The 20,037-nt window shown below is 40.9% G+C and overlaps 1 protein-coding gene across 1 annotated transcript in view; it reads left to right on the forward strand.

Moving 5' to 3' along the window:
* The first annotated feature begins 6 nt into the window (after positions 1-6).
* Positions 7-20,037, forward strand: part of KIF13A (kinesin family member 13A) — a 189,279-nt gene continuing 169,248 nt past the window's right edge. Inside the window, 2 exon segments of the mRNA XM_046639429.1 lie at positions 7-168; positions 456-546. Coding sequence (XP_046495385.1) covers positions 114-168; positions 456-546 — 146 coding nt within the window. The 5' untranslated portion in view covers positions 7-113.

Consider the following 20,037-nt stretch of genomic DNA (forward strand, 5'->3'; position numbering starts at 1 on the left):
GCCTCGCGGAGCACACGGCGGAGCGGCGGTGGCCGCGCTCGGGGGGCGCGCGGCTGCGGCGGCGGCGGCGCGGCGCGTGAGGGGCCGCCTCGGGCCGAGCGGGCGCCGCCAACATGTCGGATACCAAGGTAAAAGTTGCCGTCCGCGTCCGGCCCATGAACCGCCGAGGTGAGGAGATTTGCGCTCGTTTGGATTCGCGGGCGGGCGGCGGGCGGCGGGCAGCGGGCGGGGGCAACTTTGGAAACTGCGGGGCCGCGGGGCCGGGGCGGCGAGCGCGACGCCGGGGCCGGGAGCCGGGGAGCCGGGGAGCTGCGGAGCTGCGGAGCCGGGGAGCCGCGGAGCCGGGGAGCCCCGGGCGCCCGGTGCGCCGGCTGCCGGCTCGGCCGCCTCCCGGGAGAGCCCCGCGCGGCGCGGATGCTCGGCTTGGCAACGTTCGCTTTCCCTTTTGCTTTCAGAACTGGAACTGAACACCAAGTGCGTGGTGGAGATGGAAGGGAATCAGACGGTCCTGCACCCTCCTCCTTCTAACACCAAACAGGGAGAAAGGTAAAGCGCGTCCCGAGCGGGCGGGCAGCGGGAGCCCACCCCGCGGTCTCCTCCAAGTTGGAGGCAGGAAAATGGGAGTGCTCTTTCCTATTGTTAGGAGGACGGCTTCAAGTTTGTCGCACGCTTCTGTCTGAAGCTGTTGCAAGTCCAAGTTCCTCTCCTCCCTCTGCCCCCTCCCCTGCGTCTCCTCCCCTCCAGTGCGGCCTCGGGCAGGACACCCTGGCCGGAGCCAGCACCAGTCTGCTGTGTCCCCGGCGCAGAGAGCGAGGGGGCCGGATGGGACTCTAGAGAGGATCAGTGCAACGGCCACATTTTACAGATCAGAAAACTGAGGCGGCCAAGTGACACCCCAAGGCCTTGTTGTTTGTGGAACCCACTGCACTGTTTGCTTCATTTGGCCGAATTGTTTAGGGACTCTGTGTGCCAAATAGGGAGAAAACCCCCACAGTAAAGCACAACAGGCTTGTACGATGCAGGCTCAGGCCTGGACCATTTAAAATCTATTTTTTGTTGTTGTTGGGGCTGGGTTGAGAGAATGCCTGAGTGTAATGCGCTGATTTTGATTTTCAGGGAAACAAAAGTAGTGTCCTGAGCTGTGTAGACACTGGGGGGATGTTTAAAAGGGGGCTGCATTTACTAGATGGCAACATATTTGCATTTGAAAAGTGGTAACTGTTGGATCCCTATTAATTCTGCTCTATTCCACGCAGCAGTATGGGAAAATGCCCTAAAATAATTTGAATATTTGGCATTTTTCTGGTAAGCCCCCGAGAAGAAAACGGTTGGAATTCATTCAATATAGCAATTCAGTAGCTTGTCAAAATAGAAAAGAAAAACGGGAGATCTGGCAAAATTAATTCAATTCGGACATGAGTATGAGTTTATGTTTCTAAAAGTCACCTGTTGATGGATGGGCTACAATTTGGTTATTTTTGCTCTTCAGAGATTTTGACTGAAGAAAGACTGAAGGTAGAGTTTGTTACTTTATTGCTAAGGGAGGTGACTGCCTGCGTTCCGTACTCCTGTGGTGTTCAGGCTCAGTTTTGCTAAATTTGAGGGAAGAAATTATCAGGAGGTAAGATTGGGAATTCTTTGCTTTTGTGCTAAGGCTAGCAATTTTTACCCAGTTTGCTAACTAAAGCAGATTGTTGTGGTGATAGTAAATAGCTAAATTATATTTAAAATGTGTGTTAAATGCTTTTCAGTAATGGATGGATCCTTGAATAATATTTTCAGCTACATTTTAAATATTTATCGTATTTTAGATACATTTGTAGCAATGTGGTTGTATATTTCATGGTGATAGTAAGGTCATTGAGTAAATGAAAATATATACAGATTAAATTAGAATGCCCACATCACCAACAATTTTTTCCAAAACTGCATATTTTTATACTGTTTTGGAAAAAAATGCTATTGGGTCAGATTCTTCGAAGCAGTCTGGGAAACAGGTAGAATATTGTCACTCCTGTTATGTAGCTGCTGTTTCTGTTTTCCTTGCTGGTGTGGCACCTGCTCCTTGTCACTCTTAACCATAAGGAGTGCTACTGTTAGCTACTGTTTAATGAAATGAAGCTTTGCCATTTGTGGAGAGAAACATTTAATTTTGTGGAATTTGGATAGAAATTATTAATGTAGACAGTGGGTTAGAAATGCTAAATAATCAGTTGATCATTTTTAGGGCTGCCACTGCCATTGCTAATCAGGATCTTTTAAATAAAGATTTATAGGGTGATTTTGGAATTTATCCATCTGCTTGCTTATTAGGATAGCCCCTTATTTGGAGCTATCAGAATAGAATTGAAATATGGGTGTTCTCTTGTTCTGTTCTTCTGACTGATCTGATTCTTTGAGTGGTAGATGGGCACTTTCCGTGGGAATCTGCCTGGGTACCGGTCATTCACTTTACAGACAAACTGAAGGCAGTCAACACACAGTGCTGCTTGTAGGTTAGGATTACTGTCTTTGCAAGGATGGAGACACCAAATGCATTTTGATTTTCATTATGCAGCTTGGTTTAATATTTCTCCGCCAGGTTTTCTCTTAAAGCAACAGTGCATTTAAAAATGGAAACAATTTCTCCTTTGGGCTCTGGGTGGATTAATTACAACGTTTCATGATATGTTTGCAATTTATTTCTGTTACTTGTTTTGGGATAGAGCTCAGAGCAAGGTGGGAATATTATTGTTCTTACCTAGAAGTCCAAGGTTTGAAGTGTAAGAAGTCCCTAAATTAACATTGACAAGCCTATGTCAAATTGAGAATTATTTTTCTGAAAATTGCAAGAAATTATTAATGTATTAACCCGAAATGGAAATTTTCAGTTACCAGGTGGAAGTTTTCAGTCCTACCAGTAAACACAAGCAAGAGTGCATTGATTTCCAGGAAAAGAAGCAGACAGGCTTAGCTTTCGTAATTTTCCCCGTTTATGGAATCAAAGCCAAGACTACACGGTGAGGGCTAAATGATCTCAGGGCTTCTGAGGGTAAAGATGTTTGTTTTACTGCAGAGGTCCAGGTTAGGTTAATAGTTGACATGTATACTGATCACCATTCTGAAACATTAAGACATATATGAATTTGTTTCTTAAAATAACATTGCATTACTGTGCAGGAGACCTTTATGAAGTTCAGATTATGTGGATACCATGCTCAACATGGTGGATTCCAAGATAGTTACTGGCTCAGTAAACTAGGCCCGTGCCAGAGGCTCTCACCTTTGAGAGATGTGGGAAGAGAGTGGAAAAAATACTTAAAATACAGTGTTGTAGATTATATAGATCTTACTTTTGCCGTTACGTGTACTGTATTATTTGGAAATTACCTGTTTCTTCTTCTGTCTCCACCTGGAGGCTGTGAGCTCCCTGAAGGCAGGTGCCTTGTCCTACTTACCTTTGTGTCCTATGCTCAGCAAATGTCTCTACTGCTTAGCTTCCCAGTGTGATGGAGCGTGGAAGAGGGGCTGTGGAAGTGACCCAGGGTCCTGGCAACCTGCAAAGACAGGTGGCATTTGTGCTGGTCCTGTGGGTGCTAAGCGTATAGGTTCATCTTTGCAAGATCCGAGGAAAGTCCTTTGTCAAAGAAAGTGAAAGCACACCTGCCACAAATTGCTTCTGATTGTGCTTGTGTGTGCATGCAGGGTGTGGAGTAGGATGCGGAAGCAGGGCAGTTCAGGAGGGGGGAATAGAATGAGAACTCTTAATTTGCCAAAATGGGTAATAGTTATAAAATCAAAGTATAAACAGGTATATGTTGAAAAGTCTTCCTCTCTCCCCTGCTGTCACCCCTCACGTCTCCAAAAAAAGGGCAGCTAAGTCATTCATTTCTTCTGCATATTTTCAGATATACCAACATATTGTTTATATGTATTTCAACAAATATCTTTTTTATCTTTAAATACTAGGGTGTTAAGCCTCATTCATTCTTTTTTTACTCCAGTATGGATGGTAGTGGTGGTTTTAAAAATATAAATGAGTGACATATGAATGTGACCTTTGTAACTTGTGGGAAGTGAAGCTTTATCATGAAGAGAGTATAATGGAATTTGCTTTCTATAGAAGTTTTTATTCTTGGTTATTTTATGTAAGTGAACTATAGGGTAAACATCTAAAGCAATGTGCATATATAACCTAGCTAAGTTGAAAGAACAAGTGGGCTAAATTTGGGCTGTTAGTAAAAGAGTGTCAGAGTTTTAAGTTCTTGCCCTTTCCTCCCCATTTTTTTCCATCCTGCAAGGTGTACAGTGTACCTCATAAAGTGTATGAGGGACGGTCAGTGGAAGAAAGCTACATCTCGGTCGACTGCATATATGTTTTCTAGTTTATGCATTGCATGTTGCAAGTTTTTATTTCCAAACTGGCTTTCCCTCCCATTCCAAAATGCTCCTAGGATGGGTCCTTCTACTCAAGTGTCTCTGTAGACCAGAAATTTAAATATTAGTGAAAGTCATGCAAAATTAAAAAGACCACCTGAGAAACAGTAATATTCCACATTATAAAATTGGATGACTTTGAATTCTGTTCTGTTTCCTGTGTTGTTCCACTCTTCTCTCTGGATTAAATAGTACAGAGTTGATTGTAAGAAAGCAAAGAGTATTTAGGTTTCACTAACATAGGAGTGAACATTCTTCATGCATGGTATTAGTGGGATTTTAAAGAGCATTATAATGGAATATGTTCGTTAGCTGCCAACATTTTCCATTTCTTTGCATTGAAATCTCTTACTTTTAGAAACAACACTAAAAGTAATTATAATGCAGTGTAGAGTAGTGATGTAAAAATTATTTTGTTCACAGTCCACAGTTAAAAATACATTTTATATCATGAGCTGTGTATGTGTGTGAAGGTTCATGAAAAAATTTACTATGTGCAGCATTCCTGTTATTTTCTATTTCCTTCTGTTCTAATTCATTTTAGAAATGATGATTGTGACTTACTGAATTAATTTCACAACCCACTAAGAGGTCACAAATTTATAATTTGGAAAATACAAATTTAGTCGGTAGGAGGTTAGATTCTGGACCTATATCTATTTTTAAATCAGTGTGCATAGCTTAAAGTATAAAGTACTTCTGTAATTTATAAAGGCTATGATTAAAAAAAAATCCTCCTCTTCATTTCTTTACCCAGAGGCAACTACATATAGTGATTTTAGCTCATTCTTTTGGAATTTCCCTCCATATTTCTGAATAAAAGAAATAGAACTGGTAGTGCTAGTTTTTTATTTGCTTTCTTTGTTCTCTTTCTGTGCCCTATTCCCACCCCACCCCCAAATTCTTCCCAATATATCTATATAGTAATTTTGATTGTGTCAAGATTTAGTGTTTACATGATTTATATGACTATATAGAAGACTGTTTACAATTGAAGCATGTACTCTTTTACGATCTCTTTTCCAGTCATACAAAACTTTTTGTTTTCTCTGGAGTTAACGGTTGTTTCTATTTTTTCTTTTTTCTTTAATTTGCTTCTGTTTCTGTGTATTTATCCTTAATTCAACATTTAAGTGATCTGCCCCTTGCCTGAGTCTCCTTTCAAGACATTCAAACATATCACATAGTCTCTTGATTTCATCTTAGGGACATTTCTCCTTAACCCTTCTAACATGCTCCTTTATGAACTGGTAGCCCTCTCTGCCTGGTGTGGCTGTCGTCCTGGGGTTTCCTGTCACATCATTCTGAGGATTCCCTTTACCTCTCTTCTGTGTTTTTCTGTTTCCCTTTTCTTGGGTTACTGCCTCAATTTTGTAGAGCACATCCTTTAGTAGCTTCCTGAGAAAGGATGTTTGGGAGGTAAAATTTTTTGAAACCATGAAAATATCTTCATTATATGCACTCATCTCATTGATCATTTGGATGGGTATCATGCTATTTTAAAGACCTTCGTTGCTCTAATGTCTTTTATGTTCCAGTGTTTCTGTTGAAAAGTCCAAACCTGTTTGGATTTCTAATCTCTTGGATGTGACCTAGATTTTCCTTCTTTGGAATCCTGTAGAATATTCTTTTCTTCCCCCTTTTTTGCGAAATCACAATAGTGGGCCTTTTTGACTTAGAAACTCATGTTCTTCAGTACTGAAAAATATTCTTGAATTAATTCATTAACAAATTCTCCTCTTTATTTATTCTTTTCTGGAACACTTATTTGGACAAGGGCTTTCCTCTAGTGGCCATCTAATTATTTTATTTTTCCTTTCTACTTTTCGTCTCATCTTTTTGTTCTACCTTCTGGGAGATTTCCTCCACTTTATCTTTTAACCTTTGTGTTTAATTTTTCTTTCCTGCTATCATGTTTTTAATTTCTAAGAGCTCTTTTTTGGTCCCTGATTTTTTTTTTTTTTTGATAGCATCTTACTGTTATTTCGTGGTCATGATATTTTCCTCCTCTTTCTGAGGATATTAATGATAGTTTCCTCTATGTAGTCTGCTTTTCTTTCCTAAAGTGCATTGTTTTGTTTCTTTGTGTTGGTCTCTGTTTTTTATGTTGAGGCTTTCTCAGACGTTGCTGTATCCAGTTGACTCTGGGGTTTCTCCAGGGCAAGGACTGTATATGATTCGTCTTTGTGTTCTCAGCGTCTAGTTTCAAGAATGTCCAGCGTACAGAAAGCATTTTGTAAATTCTGTTTGCTGTTTTTTTAAAAAAATAATTATCAAAAGCTTCCATCAAATTCCCTTTCTATTTGACCTCCAGCAATAAAAATAAAAATAACGATTTCCTTTTTCTTGAGAGCATAGATGAATGCTAGAATTGAAGGTAGGAGCTGCCCTCAATAACTCTCAATTCCCACTTTCATGAAGATTAGTTGTAGTCTGTACAAAAAGTTGGAAAAATTTGAAAACCCTATTTTTGCATCACTATTGCAAACATTTTAGTTTAGAATTTTTTTTTTTTGTCACCTTTGATTTTAAACTATGTATGCCTGTTGGGCTGGGAAAAATTTTCAAAATGATTCCAAACTGGCCAGTTTATCATCCTACCACTTAACTCGGCATCTTCTGGGAAAATCTACTTAGAGATAAGTGGATAACTTGGATTGTTTCCAGTTTTCAATAAAATTACACATGCCGTGCACTCATATTTTTAAGAAATTTACAGGATCAAGTTTCTCCCAGATATCAGGCTTCCTGCAGACCTCAAGGTTTCTCAGAGTTATTCAATCACAGTTACCTTTTCTTGAATCTTCCCTGGGCTGGAGCAGAGAAGGTGTTTATGCATTTAGAATTTAAAGGAGTTTGGAGAACATTACCTGCAAAGGAAACAGAGCAGCAGAGAAACCAACAAGACACAGAAATGCTCAGATTACTTGGTACCTTGACAGTGTAAGAAATTAAGTTTACTAACAACAGAGCTGCCAAGAAAGGAAGTAATACTAAAATTTATATGAAAACATGTATTAAAACAATCAAGAATTGATTTATGTGGGATTCAGGAGCTATCTTTTCAAAGAAACTCACTCTACAAAATATTTCCGGAAATTTAGACTTGCAAATGGAAGAAGAAAATGTGAGAGATTCCTCCTTGGAAATTAGTTTATTTAGCATTTTACCACCCAACAAACTATGTGGAAACTAAATAAACACAGAAAAAAATGTCAAGTTTTCACATCTCTAAAATTTTATTTGTAAAAATGCATAATTCTTATATTTGATTGCAGGATCTAAAGTTAAAAAAACTGGACTCTCAAGTGCCACTCTCAGCCTCACCCTTTGCTGGAATCCAGTCTAGGTTCCATGTTGCTGTGAGATGAACAGTTCAGTGAATCCCTGATAAAGTAGTAGAACTGTTTTACCAAATTGTTCTTGCAATGGACTTTTCACATCAAAACCTAATTGTATCGTTTTAAAAAATTGCTTCCTTAGATACCCTGAAATATTTTTGCATGGACAACTTTATAAGAAGCGTGGCAGAAATAAAAGGAATGGGTGGGTCATTGTCCGGCCAAGCCTAACACATCAGTTATTCTTGTTTTTCCTCTACCTTCATCTTGTCCGTGTTCATATAATACAAATATTTGCAATTACAATTCTCTGCTTTGCTCTTCTGCCATTTATAGTTTGTCATGAAGCATAGTTTTCACAGTTATAATTTTAATAATTGAATAGTCTGTTGAGTTCCATAATTTTTAACCATTTGTATATTTTTGGACCTTAAGGTTGTTTCTCTTAACAATTATAAATAACCGAGAGCATCTTCATGAAACTTTTTTGTAGAACCTTTTGCTAATTGAAAGGCATTTCTCTACAAGCCTGCTGATACAAAAATACCTCTTTGACATTGTACAACAGTATGAACTGTTCTCTTATGTTGGAGTTAAGAGTTGATAATTTTCACATTTAAGTATGAGATAGGTCATAGAAAAAAATGATTTTATATGGCTAATAGTAAGACCAGTGGTTCTCACACTTGAGTGTGCATCAGAATCATCTGGAGAGCCCTACCCCAAAAGGTTCTGATCCAGTAGGTCCAGGGTCTGGCTTGAGAATTTGCATTTCTGGCAAGTTCCCAGGTGATGCTATTAGCTCATGACAGAGCTTTGAGAACCACTGGTCTGGACCAGCACTGTCTATTACAGTTTTCTGTGATGATAGATATGTTCTATATATCTGCTGTCCAATATGGTAACCGCTAGCCATATATTGAGTGCTTGAAATGTGGCTAGTGCCACTGAGGCACTGAATTTTAAATTTTATTTAATTTTCATTAATGTAAATTGAAACAGCGACATGTGGCCAGGTGGCTGCATTGCACTGGATAGGTCTAGACGCAGTTCTAAACCTTGGTTGCACCTTAGAGTCACCTGGGCTGCTTTAAAGATAGATGCCTGGGTCCCACCGCCAGAGATTCTGGCTTAGTTGGGCTGGAGTACACCTGGGCATTGGGGTTTTGAAATGCTTCCCAGCTGTCCCAGTTGCTATTGTTGCTTAACAAACCACCCAAAAAGTTAGTGGTCTAAAACAACCATTTTGTTATGCCCGTGGCTTATGTGGGTCAGGAATTCAGACAAAGCAAAGTAGATATAACTTGTCTTTGCTCCACAACATCTGGGGCCTTGGCTGTAAAGACTAGAAGTCCGGGGGTGTAGTCATCTGAAGTCTGGGTGTGTAGTCATCCAAGGTGGTTAACTCCCATGGTGGGTAGTTGATTCTCATGTGTAGCCAAGGTTGAAAACCACTGGTCTGGATTAATAAAGTAGGTTTTAAAGCCCCGTTTCTCACCTTGTCCTTTGGTTTATTTTACCATTTGGATTGTGATTGTGTATGCAAACCCTAATATCATTAACTTTCTCAAAATTAATGTCTGAAAGCCTTATAAAGTCAACCTAACTGTATACCTTACTAAGGCAATTTATGGAACTTTAATAGGGTCTTCCTGTGCCAAGGGTATGTATTATTGTGAAAGTAAAGCCTCACAAAGTCAAATAAACCCCTTTCTATAAAAAAAGCTTCCTACTCCCAGCCAAGTGTATTTAATCAAAATGCCTCTCCTTATTTGTTTTTGCTTGAATTGGGGCTAAGGGGGAGGAATTTCCTAGATTCCCTAGAAGCAGGGTACTTGCCAATCCGTTCACTGGTGCTGAGCCAGTGCTTCTTGGGAAGCACAGGTTCTTCAGCTTTCTGGTGGCCTGTGGACTGCTGTTCCCTGCTTCAGGCCCTGTGAGTGTCTGGCGATCCTGACCTCAGCTCCTGTACCATTGCAGAGCCCCAGGGACCCCATCTGTGTGCAGGATCAGCATGGCGCCAAGAACTAAGTAGGAAGTCTGGGTGCTGCCTGGTTCTGCCACTAACTTAGTCTGTCTCCTTGAACTAACCATTAATCCTTTTCCCTCTGAGTGTCTTCATCTGTAAAATCAAGGACTAGACTAGCTAATCTTTGATTTCAAGCTCTAAAATTCAGTCTTACCCCAACTGTACTTAAATGTAGTGTTAAGTCGAACAGAGTAAGTAAGTAGATAACATTCATCGGGGCTGCAATGAGTTGCATTCTAATTTGCTTCTTGTCGGAGTGTTAGGAAAACCAGGGAGCACAAGGTCGCGTTCTTGGGAGGCCCTGTTTGCCTGCAGGAGCTGATGTGAAAATTGAAGGTGTCAAGTGAAATAAGACAGCCACTAGTTCCAGATATCTGAAGTCGTTATCAGCTAGTTGCGGAGCCTGGGTTCCTTGCAGACAGTCCACATGCCTCCCACCTCCATTGGGACAGCAGCTTTTGCATGTGCCTACAGGGCATTGTAAATCGTCTAATTTGGACCTCTCGGTTAGTTTTCATCTGTACAGTTGTGTTCTTTTTGGGAACCAGTGAATTTTAAGCTGTTTTTGCAGGGATACAGCTGTTTTATGCAATGAGAATGCACGTATGGGGGTGAAGAAATGACATTTCCAGAGCCCTTAGCTTAAAGCTTCCTCTGGCAGCTTGTTTTGTTTCTGCAGGTTCTGTTACAACCTCTACCAAACTGTGGTTAATCCCCAATATTTTCCTATCTTCGATTGTGGGACCAGCTCTGGTGTGTGTGAGTGTGTGTGTGTGTGTATGTACATGTGTGTGTATGTATGTTTGTTTATTTCCCATCTGGTTGTGCTCTCTCACCCGTTTTTTTGAAAGCAGAGTGGAGTTACTGATTTCGTGCGGCCCTTCAGAGTCTGGTCTGTAGGTGTGATGAGCTTTGCTGCTTTTGTACAAGGCCTGAGGAGAGCAGCATCTGTATGCAGCTCCCTTGAGGGAAGAAGTTCGGAGCCTTGTTCTTTTAAAAGATAGGGGACAGGAAGGAAGCCTTTGAGGAAAGGGAAGCTTTATGCTTTGCTGTTTGCTCTTTGTGTTGTCTGGAGGAGACACTCCCTAGATTATACACCCATCCTGAATGACCACAAAAATTCCTGTGTCTCAGGCTGGGAGCCTCAGAGGACAGTCAGAAAGGGCAAATGATGAGGAACTTCACAGGCGTTCTCTTGCAAGGATTGAGTAGATTGATCCCAAATTTTGCAAGGGCCACCTCCAGTAAACCCACGTGTAGTTTGTTGAACAGATTCACGAGGCTATTAATAGCTTTACATTCTGTGGTTTAATAAAACAAATCTTCAGAACTGATGCTTTGTATGCCCACCGATCTACTATCCTAGCTCAACAGAGAATCTGTAAAGATTTGTAGCTGAACTTGCAGTTGGAACTGCCTGTTTAAAATTGGATAACAAACTGTTGTGCCTTTTTGTTCTCTATCCTTAACTACTTCTGTTTATATAGTTAATTAAAGTTTAGTATTCACTATACAAATTGTAACAGGGAACAGTTACATTATTACATTGACGAAGATTCTTAAAATTACTTGTTTCAAGGCTCGTGTTTTGAGTAAGTAGGGAGGAATATGGTAGGGAAAGCTTATCAAGATAAGGGTGTTAAATTTGAGAAGGCTTATCCAGTTTTAAGCATCTGCTTTTTTTGCTCTAGAGTTACAGCACAAATAGGTAACATTAGCATGTAATGTCACTTTAAGTTTCTTTGAAGCTTTGAAGTATTGTTGGCTTTGATGGTTAGAATGGTATGTATTCCTCTCTCTGGGATCACAGCTTAGTCTGCATTTTTAATGATGAATTATGTAGTGGAAATAATTTTCCAAAATTGCTGGTCTACTGTACTCTTAAGGGACTATTTTTTTGGTAAGTTCTCTAGCCTATTATTTAGTAAGTTTTTTCCAAGGGTGACTTCTAGCTATCCTTAGTCGTTGGTTCCCAGACTTGAGAACCAATTTTTAAAAACCAGTAGAAATAAAAATTTGGATAAACAGAGACTTTCCAACTTTTTTTAAATGTGCCAAGTAAGCACACTAGAACAAAAACACCACTATATCTTGATACTGCATTTAATAAAATAAAGGACATCTTAACAGGATAGAGGGAAGGACATAATTAGAATTTAAATATTGGATATTTAGTTTTATAAAAAACTCACCACATTATTAATTTTTTCTCCTTTCCTGGGAATTGATGAAAACATCACCACAGGTGGCCCCTGGACTGTGCTGTGCAGTTGAATGTCCCTGGTGTCCATAATATCTACTAGTACATCAACTATTAGAGTTTTGAGCTTCTTGGACTCCTTTGATCCTTCATGCCAAAGTATATACTATAAATTGTCAAAGGATTTTTTTTCTTTTAAAAGTTGGATAGAGTCCTCCTTATTTGTACGTATAATCTCTTTTTGGTGAGGAAGATTGGCCCTGAGCTAACATCTGCTGCCAATCTTCTTCTTTTTGCGTGAGGAAGATTGTTGCTGAGCTAAAATCTGTGCCCATCTTCCTCTATTCTGTATGTGGGACGCTGCCACAGCATGGCTTGGTGGGCAGTGTGTAGGTTCATGCCCAGGATCTGAACCAGCGAACCCTGGGCCACCGAAGTAAAGTGGGCGAACCCAACCACTACGCCACTGAACTGGCCCCTATAATTTAATTTTTTGAATGGCAGGGTACATCTTTGCTTTTGTAGTTTGATACATTAAAATAATTACCAATCTGTTAAAAAGTTAACCCAGACTTTCGATTTTCATAAGTGTTGTAAATTACCTTGTCTTTGAGCCAGAGCTTTTACTTTCAATGAAAGGAAATATTTCTTTTGCCTTTTGCAGTGTTTTTGTGGCCATCAGTTGGGTGTAAATAACTAGTTTTGTAAGACAGTGTCAAGTACTGTGACAGAATGATGTAGTGGTCAAGAGTCACCAAGTGGACTTGGAGGCCAGCTGCTTACGTTTGCATCCGACTCTGCCGCTTACTGGCTGTGAAATGTTGGGCAAGTGGCTTAACCCTCTGTGCCTTGGTTTCTTCATTGTAAAGTGGGAATAAGAAAGGTACAGACCTGATAGGGGTTGTGAGGTTTAGCGCAAGGCCTGGCATGTGGCCCACACTAAGTATTGACAATTTTATTATTTTTATTACTGTAGAATGCTTAAGGCTCATTGGCCCGGGCTTTGTTTTTTTGTTTTGTTTTAACACCTAAAAAGAGCTATTAGAGAAGGAAGTCTCAAAATTCTTGCTTTTAAACGTTAGGTATTTTCTGATTGCTTTTGATTTAAATGTGGGCACTTAGCAGTATGCGTTTTAAAGACCTCCTTTGCGGCATTGAATCTGGCACTTGAGACATCTCAGCTGACAGACCACAGGAGCGCTGTTTGCTGAGATGGACACAGGGAATTTTGTTGAGAGGGAAATTCCTTATCTGACAGGGGTTCCCCAGTCTCTGGTCATTTGACAGCCATTCATTTGGGTAAAGAGCTCATGTCCAGAAATGGTATGTGAATACCTGTAAGAAGTAATGTTCTTGACAAAACTTCAACATGTTTTTAAAAGCGTTTGTGGGAAGAATGGGGTGCTGGTGACAGATGGTGCGCCAAAGCAGTGGAATAAGGTGGAAATAGCCCGCCCTGGTCTAATGTTTACCATACTGGAGATATGGACTCAGGGTCTTTCTACTCAAAATAGAGAAAAAGCTTTACTTGTATATCTGGTTTCTGGCACCCCTTAAGTGAATATATTTTATCCCTGAACTCTTATTTTTTTTTTACTTATTTATTTATCGGTAATCTTTTGGTTTTTGGCATTCGTTTACTGACACACTAAAACTCAGAAAATATATGTAGCCTATTTCATAGAAACATTCTAGTTTCCTGTGAATTTACTAGTCGTCTTAAATTTTTTTTCAAACGAATATAACGTGCAAATCTACATGCATGCATATTTGTGGTATTTTTTTTTTAATAAGAGAGAGGTGCAGGCCCTCTCAGAAATTTTGATCAGGTTATCCAATTTCTTGTGTGCAGAAATACACAAAAACTAAAGTATAAATGCACAAACTACAGAAGAAGGTAATGAAAAGCTCCGATGTGCTAAATACTTTGTATATTTGCATGAATGAACATGAACGTGTGCTTTGCTTTTCTCTCTCTTTCCTCTGCACGTAAAACATCTCAGCCAGCATTCACAGCCTTTGTAAGTGGGGAAGGTACAGGGGTGTTTCTCCCACCCTCCTCTCCCTGCTCTCACCTGTGCTCTCTGACGTCTTCTGTGCTCTCAGAGTTCACTGCTGCCACTGCTCATTCCACCTCTGGAAGCAAAGAACATGATGGGCACTGGGCAGGAGGAGGAAAGGGGATAGGCTTGGGCCTTGGCCACAGGATCTCGATGGACTTGACTTTCCAGCACCTCCCCAAAGCCGTCTTGGTGGTCTGGATACACAGGCAGGATTGGGGAGACAAGGCCAGACCAAGTGTCTCTCATTCTGTACCTGGAGTGTTTTAAGGTACAGTCATGCATTGCTTAATGACGGGGACACATTCTGAGAAATGCATTGTTAGGTGATTTTGTCATTGTGCGAACATCATAGAGCGTACTTACACAAACCTAGGTGGTATAGCCACTACACACCTGGGCTGTATGGTACTAATCTTATGGGACCACTGTTGTACATGCGGTCTGTCATTGACTGAAACGTTGTTATGTAGTGCATGACTGCATCTGGGCTATGTATTAGATGTCTTCAATTTTAAATTGGAATGATAAAGCCTTTTACTTAATTAGTCAGCCTTCATGATTAAATAGCTATTAATCAGCATGTACCAGATCCTATCGGAAAGTATCATTCCAGGTATGACACTGAGTGCAGAGGAACATTTTTATTTCAGGTTCCTGAGCGAGGAGATCTGATGACAGTGTGAAAGTAAATAGATTTCAGATCAGTTACATGCTTACAGCAATTTGCCTGCTTCAATTACCAGGTGTGGTGTTTTTCAATTAGTTTTAATGCAGTCTTTGACTTAAACGTCTGGATCCTGGATAGCCCCAGGTATGGGTGTTAGTGACAGGGAACTCCTCCGTAAGCCCCTGATTTAGTAAATTCTTTCAAGGGATGGCGGTGATAGGCCCTGGTAGGAGTGCTGGGAAGAAATAGGTTTTAGGCATTTAAAAGCCATGAATGATCATCCATGTGGCCAAAACCTGTTGCCCTGAATAAAGACAAAAATAAGTGTTGCAGAAGGCCAGCTTGTTCCCATGTGTTTGCCTAAGATGGGCTGCTGTGGAAATGCAAGCAGATTGGTTCTTGATCTGCATTAGAATCAAATAAGCTGGAGTCATGTCATGTTGGAGGGAGGGGGACTGAAATCTCTTGTTAGAATTTGAACATGTAGAAACTTAGGCAAACCAAAGCTACCTCTTTCTGGCATCTCCACCAAGCCACAGGGTGGAATGTGGCGATTTTAGAGTACTCTTGCTTCTTGTAGTGTTTGTAGTGCAAGATGCTTGCTGGCCAGAGCCCTGTGGTCTGGTGCTTGAAGCTTTCCATCTTCACAGGTGCTCTGTGTCATCAGAATGTCTCCAGCTGCCCTTTGCTGAGTGATGTAAAGTTGAGAGAAGCTGTAGTTTAGGAACTGATGTGTGTTTTGGGGCCTGTAAATTGGGGGAAAATAATAATGGTCATGTTTCCAGCTTTCTGAAAAGCTGTTTTTCATGAAAGCTCTTTAGTTGCTTGTGGCTTCCCGCTTGCAGAATGTGGCCCTTTATTAAAGACGTCTGATTTTACAGAAGGGTAGTACATCAGCGCACACAGCCACGTGGCACTAGAGTCATAACTGTGAGCGTCTCTGCGTGAACATTGTTAGTGGAGGCAGAAGTCCTGGCCAGTGTTTGGCGCTTCCTGCTCTGGGGACTGGGTTGCGTGGAGGCCAGTCCTCAAGTGGGAACTGCCTAACATCTCATACGCTCTGCCTGGGGTGGCGGATGCTAACAGGGCTCCATGCTGCTTTGCACCAGCTTAGCGAATGATCTTCAGCACTGTCATCTTCAGAACTTAGAACGCTTGCTTCTCATTTTGGCCAGGCTGCAGCCTTGATGTTGGTCTGGATTTTGGGGAAGGAGCTTGGCATTTTATGTTTTAGTAAACTGTCCAATCTTCTTTTTTTCTCCATTGGCACTTGAGGAGCTCTGTGGATGGTGGAGAAGAGATAAGGACATATAAGAATCTTGTGGGTACCTTTGTCCAAGTACACCTCCCACTCGCCACCTCCACCCCAAAGGTTAGCTGATTCCCTTTGGGGGGCGGCCACAGCTGGGCAGGTGTGCTCTGAAGAGGCTGTCAGGGGGATTCTTGTCGCTGGACTTGGAAACCATGGGTCTGTGAGGAGCTGTTCCTGGCTTCTGGTCCTTCACTGGTTTCTAGAGTGTTTTACAGATTTGAGGCCCAGCTTACTGTGAACATTTTGTTAGTGTGTGTGCCCTTGTGTACTTACTTGCTTATTTATTTATTTATTTATCTTAACAAGCAGAGTGATACTTGTAAAGTGCCTCACATTCGTTTACTGACAGTTCCCTGTAGCTCTGTGAGTGCAGTCATGGAGTGCTGAGTAAATGCTTCCAAATAACTTGAGTGGAGAATAGTAACCAACTCCAGTCCCTGAAGAATTTGTGCAAATGGCTTCTCGCCCCTTCTAGACTGTCAGCTTGAGGGCAGAGCCCCTTGTCTTATTTATCTTCTGTTTCCTTCCTGTTCTTTTCCCTCAGCAGCTAGCACGTGCCTTCCACAAAGTAGGTGCCCTCTAGATGTTTGTGATCGGATACCATGGGTACGGGTATGTATTTTACAGGAAGGGCTGTGCCCAGATAGATAAGTCTGTGGGTGAAGTGTTTTTATTTGATCCTCAGTCTGTGTCCATCACGTCACTTGTGGTTCTGCCACTTCTAGTCGGGGCCCTACGAGACCTTTAATTTTGACGTTTGATTATTACATAATAATAGGCTCTGCACTGTTGTGTGGCTTTTTTGGATAATGGCAGTACAAATATGGCTCTAGACCCTTACAGTGTTGGCTGTCACTGCCTTGGGCTGACAAGTAGAGGCCATAGCTGTTAGCACTACTTAAGTAAAGGTTGAGCCAGCCAAGGGGTCACCTAGACTTTGACAGAGTTCAAATTTTTAATGCACAACAATTTTAATGCACAAAATTTTTGCTGCACAACCTACATAGCAACCCCAGAGTTCTATACAGGTAACTAGTGGAAGAGAATCCTGTCTTCGGCAGAGTCATAAGAATAGGTATGTTTCACTTCCTGTAGTGCCAGAGCTGTTGTCTGCCCTAGAGGTGGTGTGTGGTCCCAGACTTGGGTAGACCCTACACCAGCCTGTCTTGCTTGGCACTGATATGAGTCAGAACTTGAGAAGTTTTTCCTCTGGTTGTCATGGGGAGAGAACTGTGGAGGGACATGGTTGAGAGAAAGGGAAGGTACTGGGAGAGTTGCACATGCACCTTCCTCCAGCTTCACCTGGAGGCCTCTGCCTGTTAGTCTGGGCCAGCTCTGTGAGTGGCAGAGGCTGCCAGCCTGCCTCTTCTTTCTCCTGGTCAGTTGGGGTACCTTGCCGTCTCTGGTTCCTAAATGGCAGTTGGGTCGATGCTGCATCTTCTGCTTGCCCTTGTGGCAGTTGTCAGTGGTTGTGTTTTGTGTTAAACTCTGAAGCACACCTGTCACTCCTCCAGGGGTTCTAAGGGTGGTGAGTTGTTTGTAGCATGTTATCCGGGAATGCGTGTTGGAATGGAAGTCAATATGAGAAGGGCATTCTAAGGGATAGCTTTGAATCTGTTTTAATTTATATTTTTAAGTCAGCCATTACAGACTTAAGTCTTTATTAAGACTATACAGACTTTATTAAATAAGCCATTACAGACTTGATTTAATAAGCACTTTATTAACAAATTGCTTCTGATGCATCTCCCGATTACCAAACATTGATGAGTCATAGTCCCAGGAAGGCAGAACACTCATGGCAGGCCGACTGAGAACAGGAGAAAACCCATGCCGCAGGTTTTACCTGTGGAGGTGAGAGATGGGGAGCAGCATACAGGAGGTTGTTGCCAGCTGCAGTCTGTCTGATGGGGTATTTCATGACTCTGGAGATAACAGATGTCTCAGATCCTGGAACCTGCCATCTTCCAGAAAGGCTTCTGATAGTTTTCTCTGCCTGAGACAAGTTTAGTTTTCCAATCCTGGAGCCATTGGTGTGAGATGGGCTCCTGCTATCTTCTTCACGGCCCTTTTTAAAATGACAAAATAGCAAGCAGTATGGTTTACTTTTATTATTATTATTTTCAATCCAAGTGTCTGTGTGGCTGACTTCTTAGGAACTTGCTGCTAACTTTTGCATGGCTCAGGGTTTCTTCATGCAGGGAAGTGAAAGGCATGGATCCTTCCTTCTCTTTTTGAAATCTCAAATAACATTTTACTATAAATTTTTTTTTTTGTAATTATAGAAGTGATGCCCATTGACTCTTAAACAACTTAGAAAATATGGGATATTAAAGTAAAATTTTGCTCATCGTTCTTTTAACATTTAGATGCATTTCCCTTTTTCTGTGCATGGTATTTTATACCCCTGAGATGAAGAACTAATTTCTTAAGGTTATGAAAACACAGCAGTTGCTTACTGCCTCTAGGCTATAATACTATCTAAAAATTTAGAATACTGAGTTCAGCTAAACATTAGTCCAAGTCCAAGTTCTATCTCATTGATGTCTTTTTTGGGTTTTGCTTTATCTTTAATATCTCCCTTCCCGAAAGTTTCCCCCTCCTCCGACTACTTTTCCTCTGAGAAAGTGTACTCAGAAGCAAAACAGAAGAGTGTATCTACTAAGTCAAGTTAGATCTCACTGGAGTATTGGAAATTTTCCTTCCCTAACTGATGAAGCAGCATTAGGAGCACTGGTTCTGGAGTCCAGCCTCCCTGGGTGTGAATCTTGGCGCCTGCACTTACTAGCTAGGTCATCTTGAGCAAGATGCTTAACGTCACTGTGCCTTAATTTCCATCTTTGTGTAAAATAGATAAAGCACTGAGAATAATTTCTAGCACGTGGTAAATAATAAGTGTTAGCTATTTTCTTAGTGCATTATTATTATTGTTAATGTAGTAGTAACAACCATAAGACAGAGGGATGATGCTGAAGTAGTATGATTGATGCGTAATGGTGATAAGAACAATACTGATCATTTCTCAAAATTTTCTGATGGGGAGGATGCAGTCCAGTGAATCTATGCCTGATCTGTGTTGAAGCAATCAAGCATTGTGCTGTAGTTGGATTAGATCTAGCAGATGCTTTTTATTCACACTCTCCTTTTTGGTAAATGCTCAAATTGTCACATCTTGACCAGTGAGAATCTTCTTATTGTATTATTTCAGCTACTCTTTACTACTTTTGAAAGTGTGCTTGCTCACTGGCAAAAATATGTTCCAGAATCTTGAGTACTTACTATTTCAAGATATAAATCCATTTAGTGGAAAAGAAGATTAGAAACAAATTCTCTTGGTGTGCCAGGTCATTTCTCCTAAGTACTGAAGTTGCTGTGTTCTAAAGGCCACTTTAGAGATAGAATTAAAAATGCATACATGCGCACATTTTTATCAGTTGACATTGATAATTTTCATTTTAACCTTACCTTTATCCTATCACATACCTATTGAAAGTTTTCAACCCCAATATTATATTTCTTTTTAATTTGATGAGCATGTGAGTATTCCTTAATCTAAAGTTATGACTTAAGCTAATGTGTTGTCTATCACCACAAAGATAAATGTAAAATAGAACAAGGTCACTATCAACCCTGATAATAAAGCTACTGGATAAGTAACAAGATTTAACGTCACAGATGTCATCAGTGGCTATGCTCCGAAAACATCTCACTAATGAAGCACAGTTAAATTGCTTTGTTTTGAGTCACTTGTAATAATTTTTTTTCCTTCCTGCTTCTAAAAAGAGAATGGAACTTTTGACTCAGTAAAAGCTAGGTGAAATTTTGTAAGGACCACAGAACCAGTTTCTATGTTTGAACTGAATTTCTCTCAATAACTGTTGAACTATTGGCCAATAAAATGGCCTTTAGGAGATTTGAATCAAATAGAAGAAGCTAATTCGTCCCCGCCTATGATTTTTAATATTTGAATACTGTTCTCAGATAGTCAAGTTTGCGATGGTTGGTGTGG

The sequence above is a fragment of the Equus quagga genome, chromosome 15 (assembly GCF_021613505.1).
Source record: "Equus quagga isolate Etosha38 chromosome 15, UCLA_HA_Equagga_1.0, whole genome shotgun sequence".
NCBI lineage: Eukaryota > Metazoa > Chordata > Mammalia > Perissodactyla > Equidae > Equus > Equus quagga.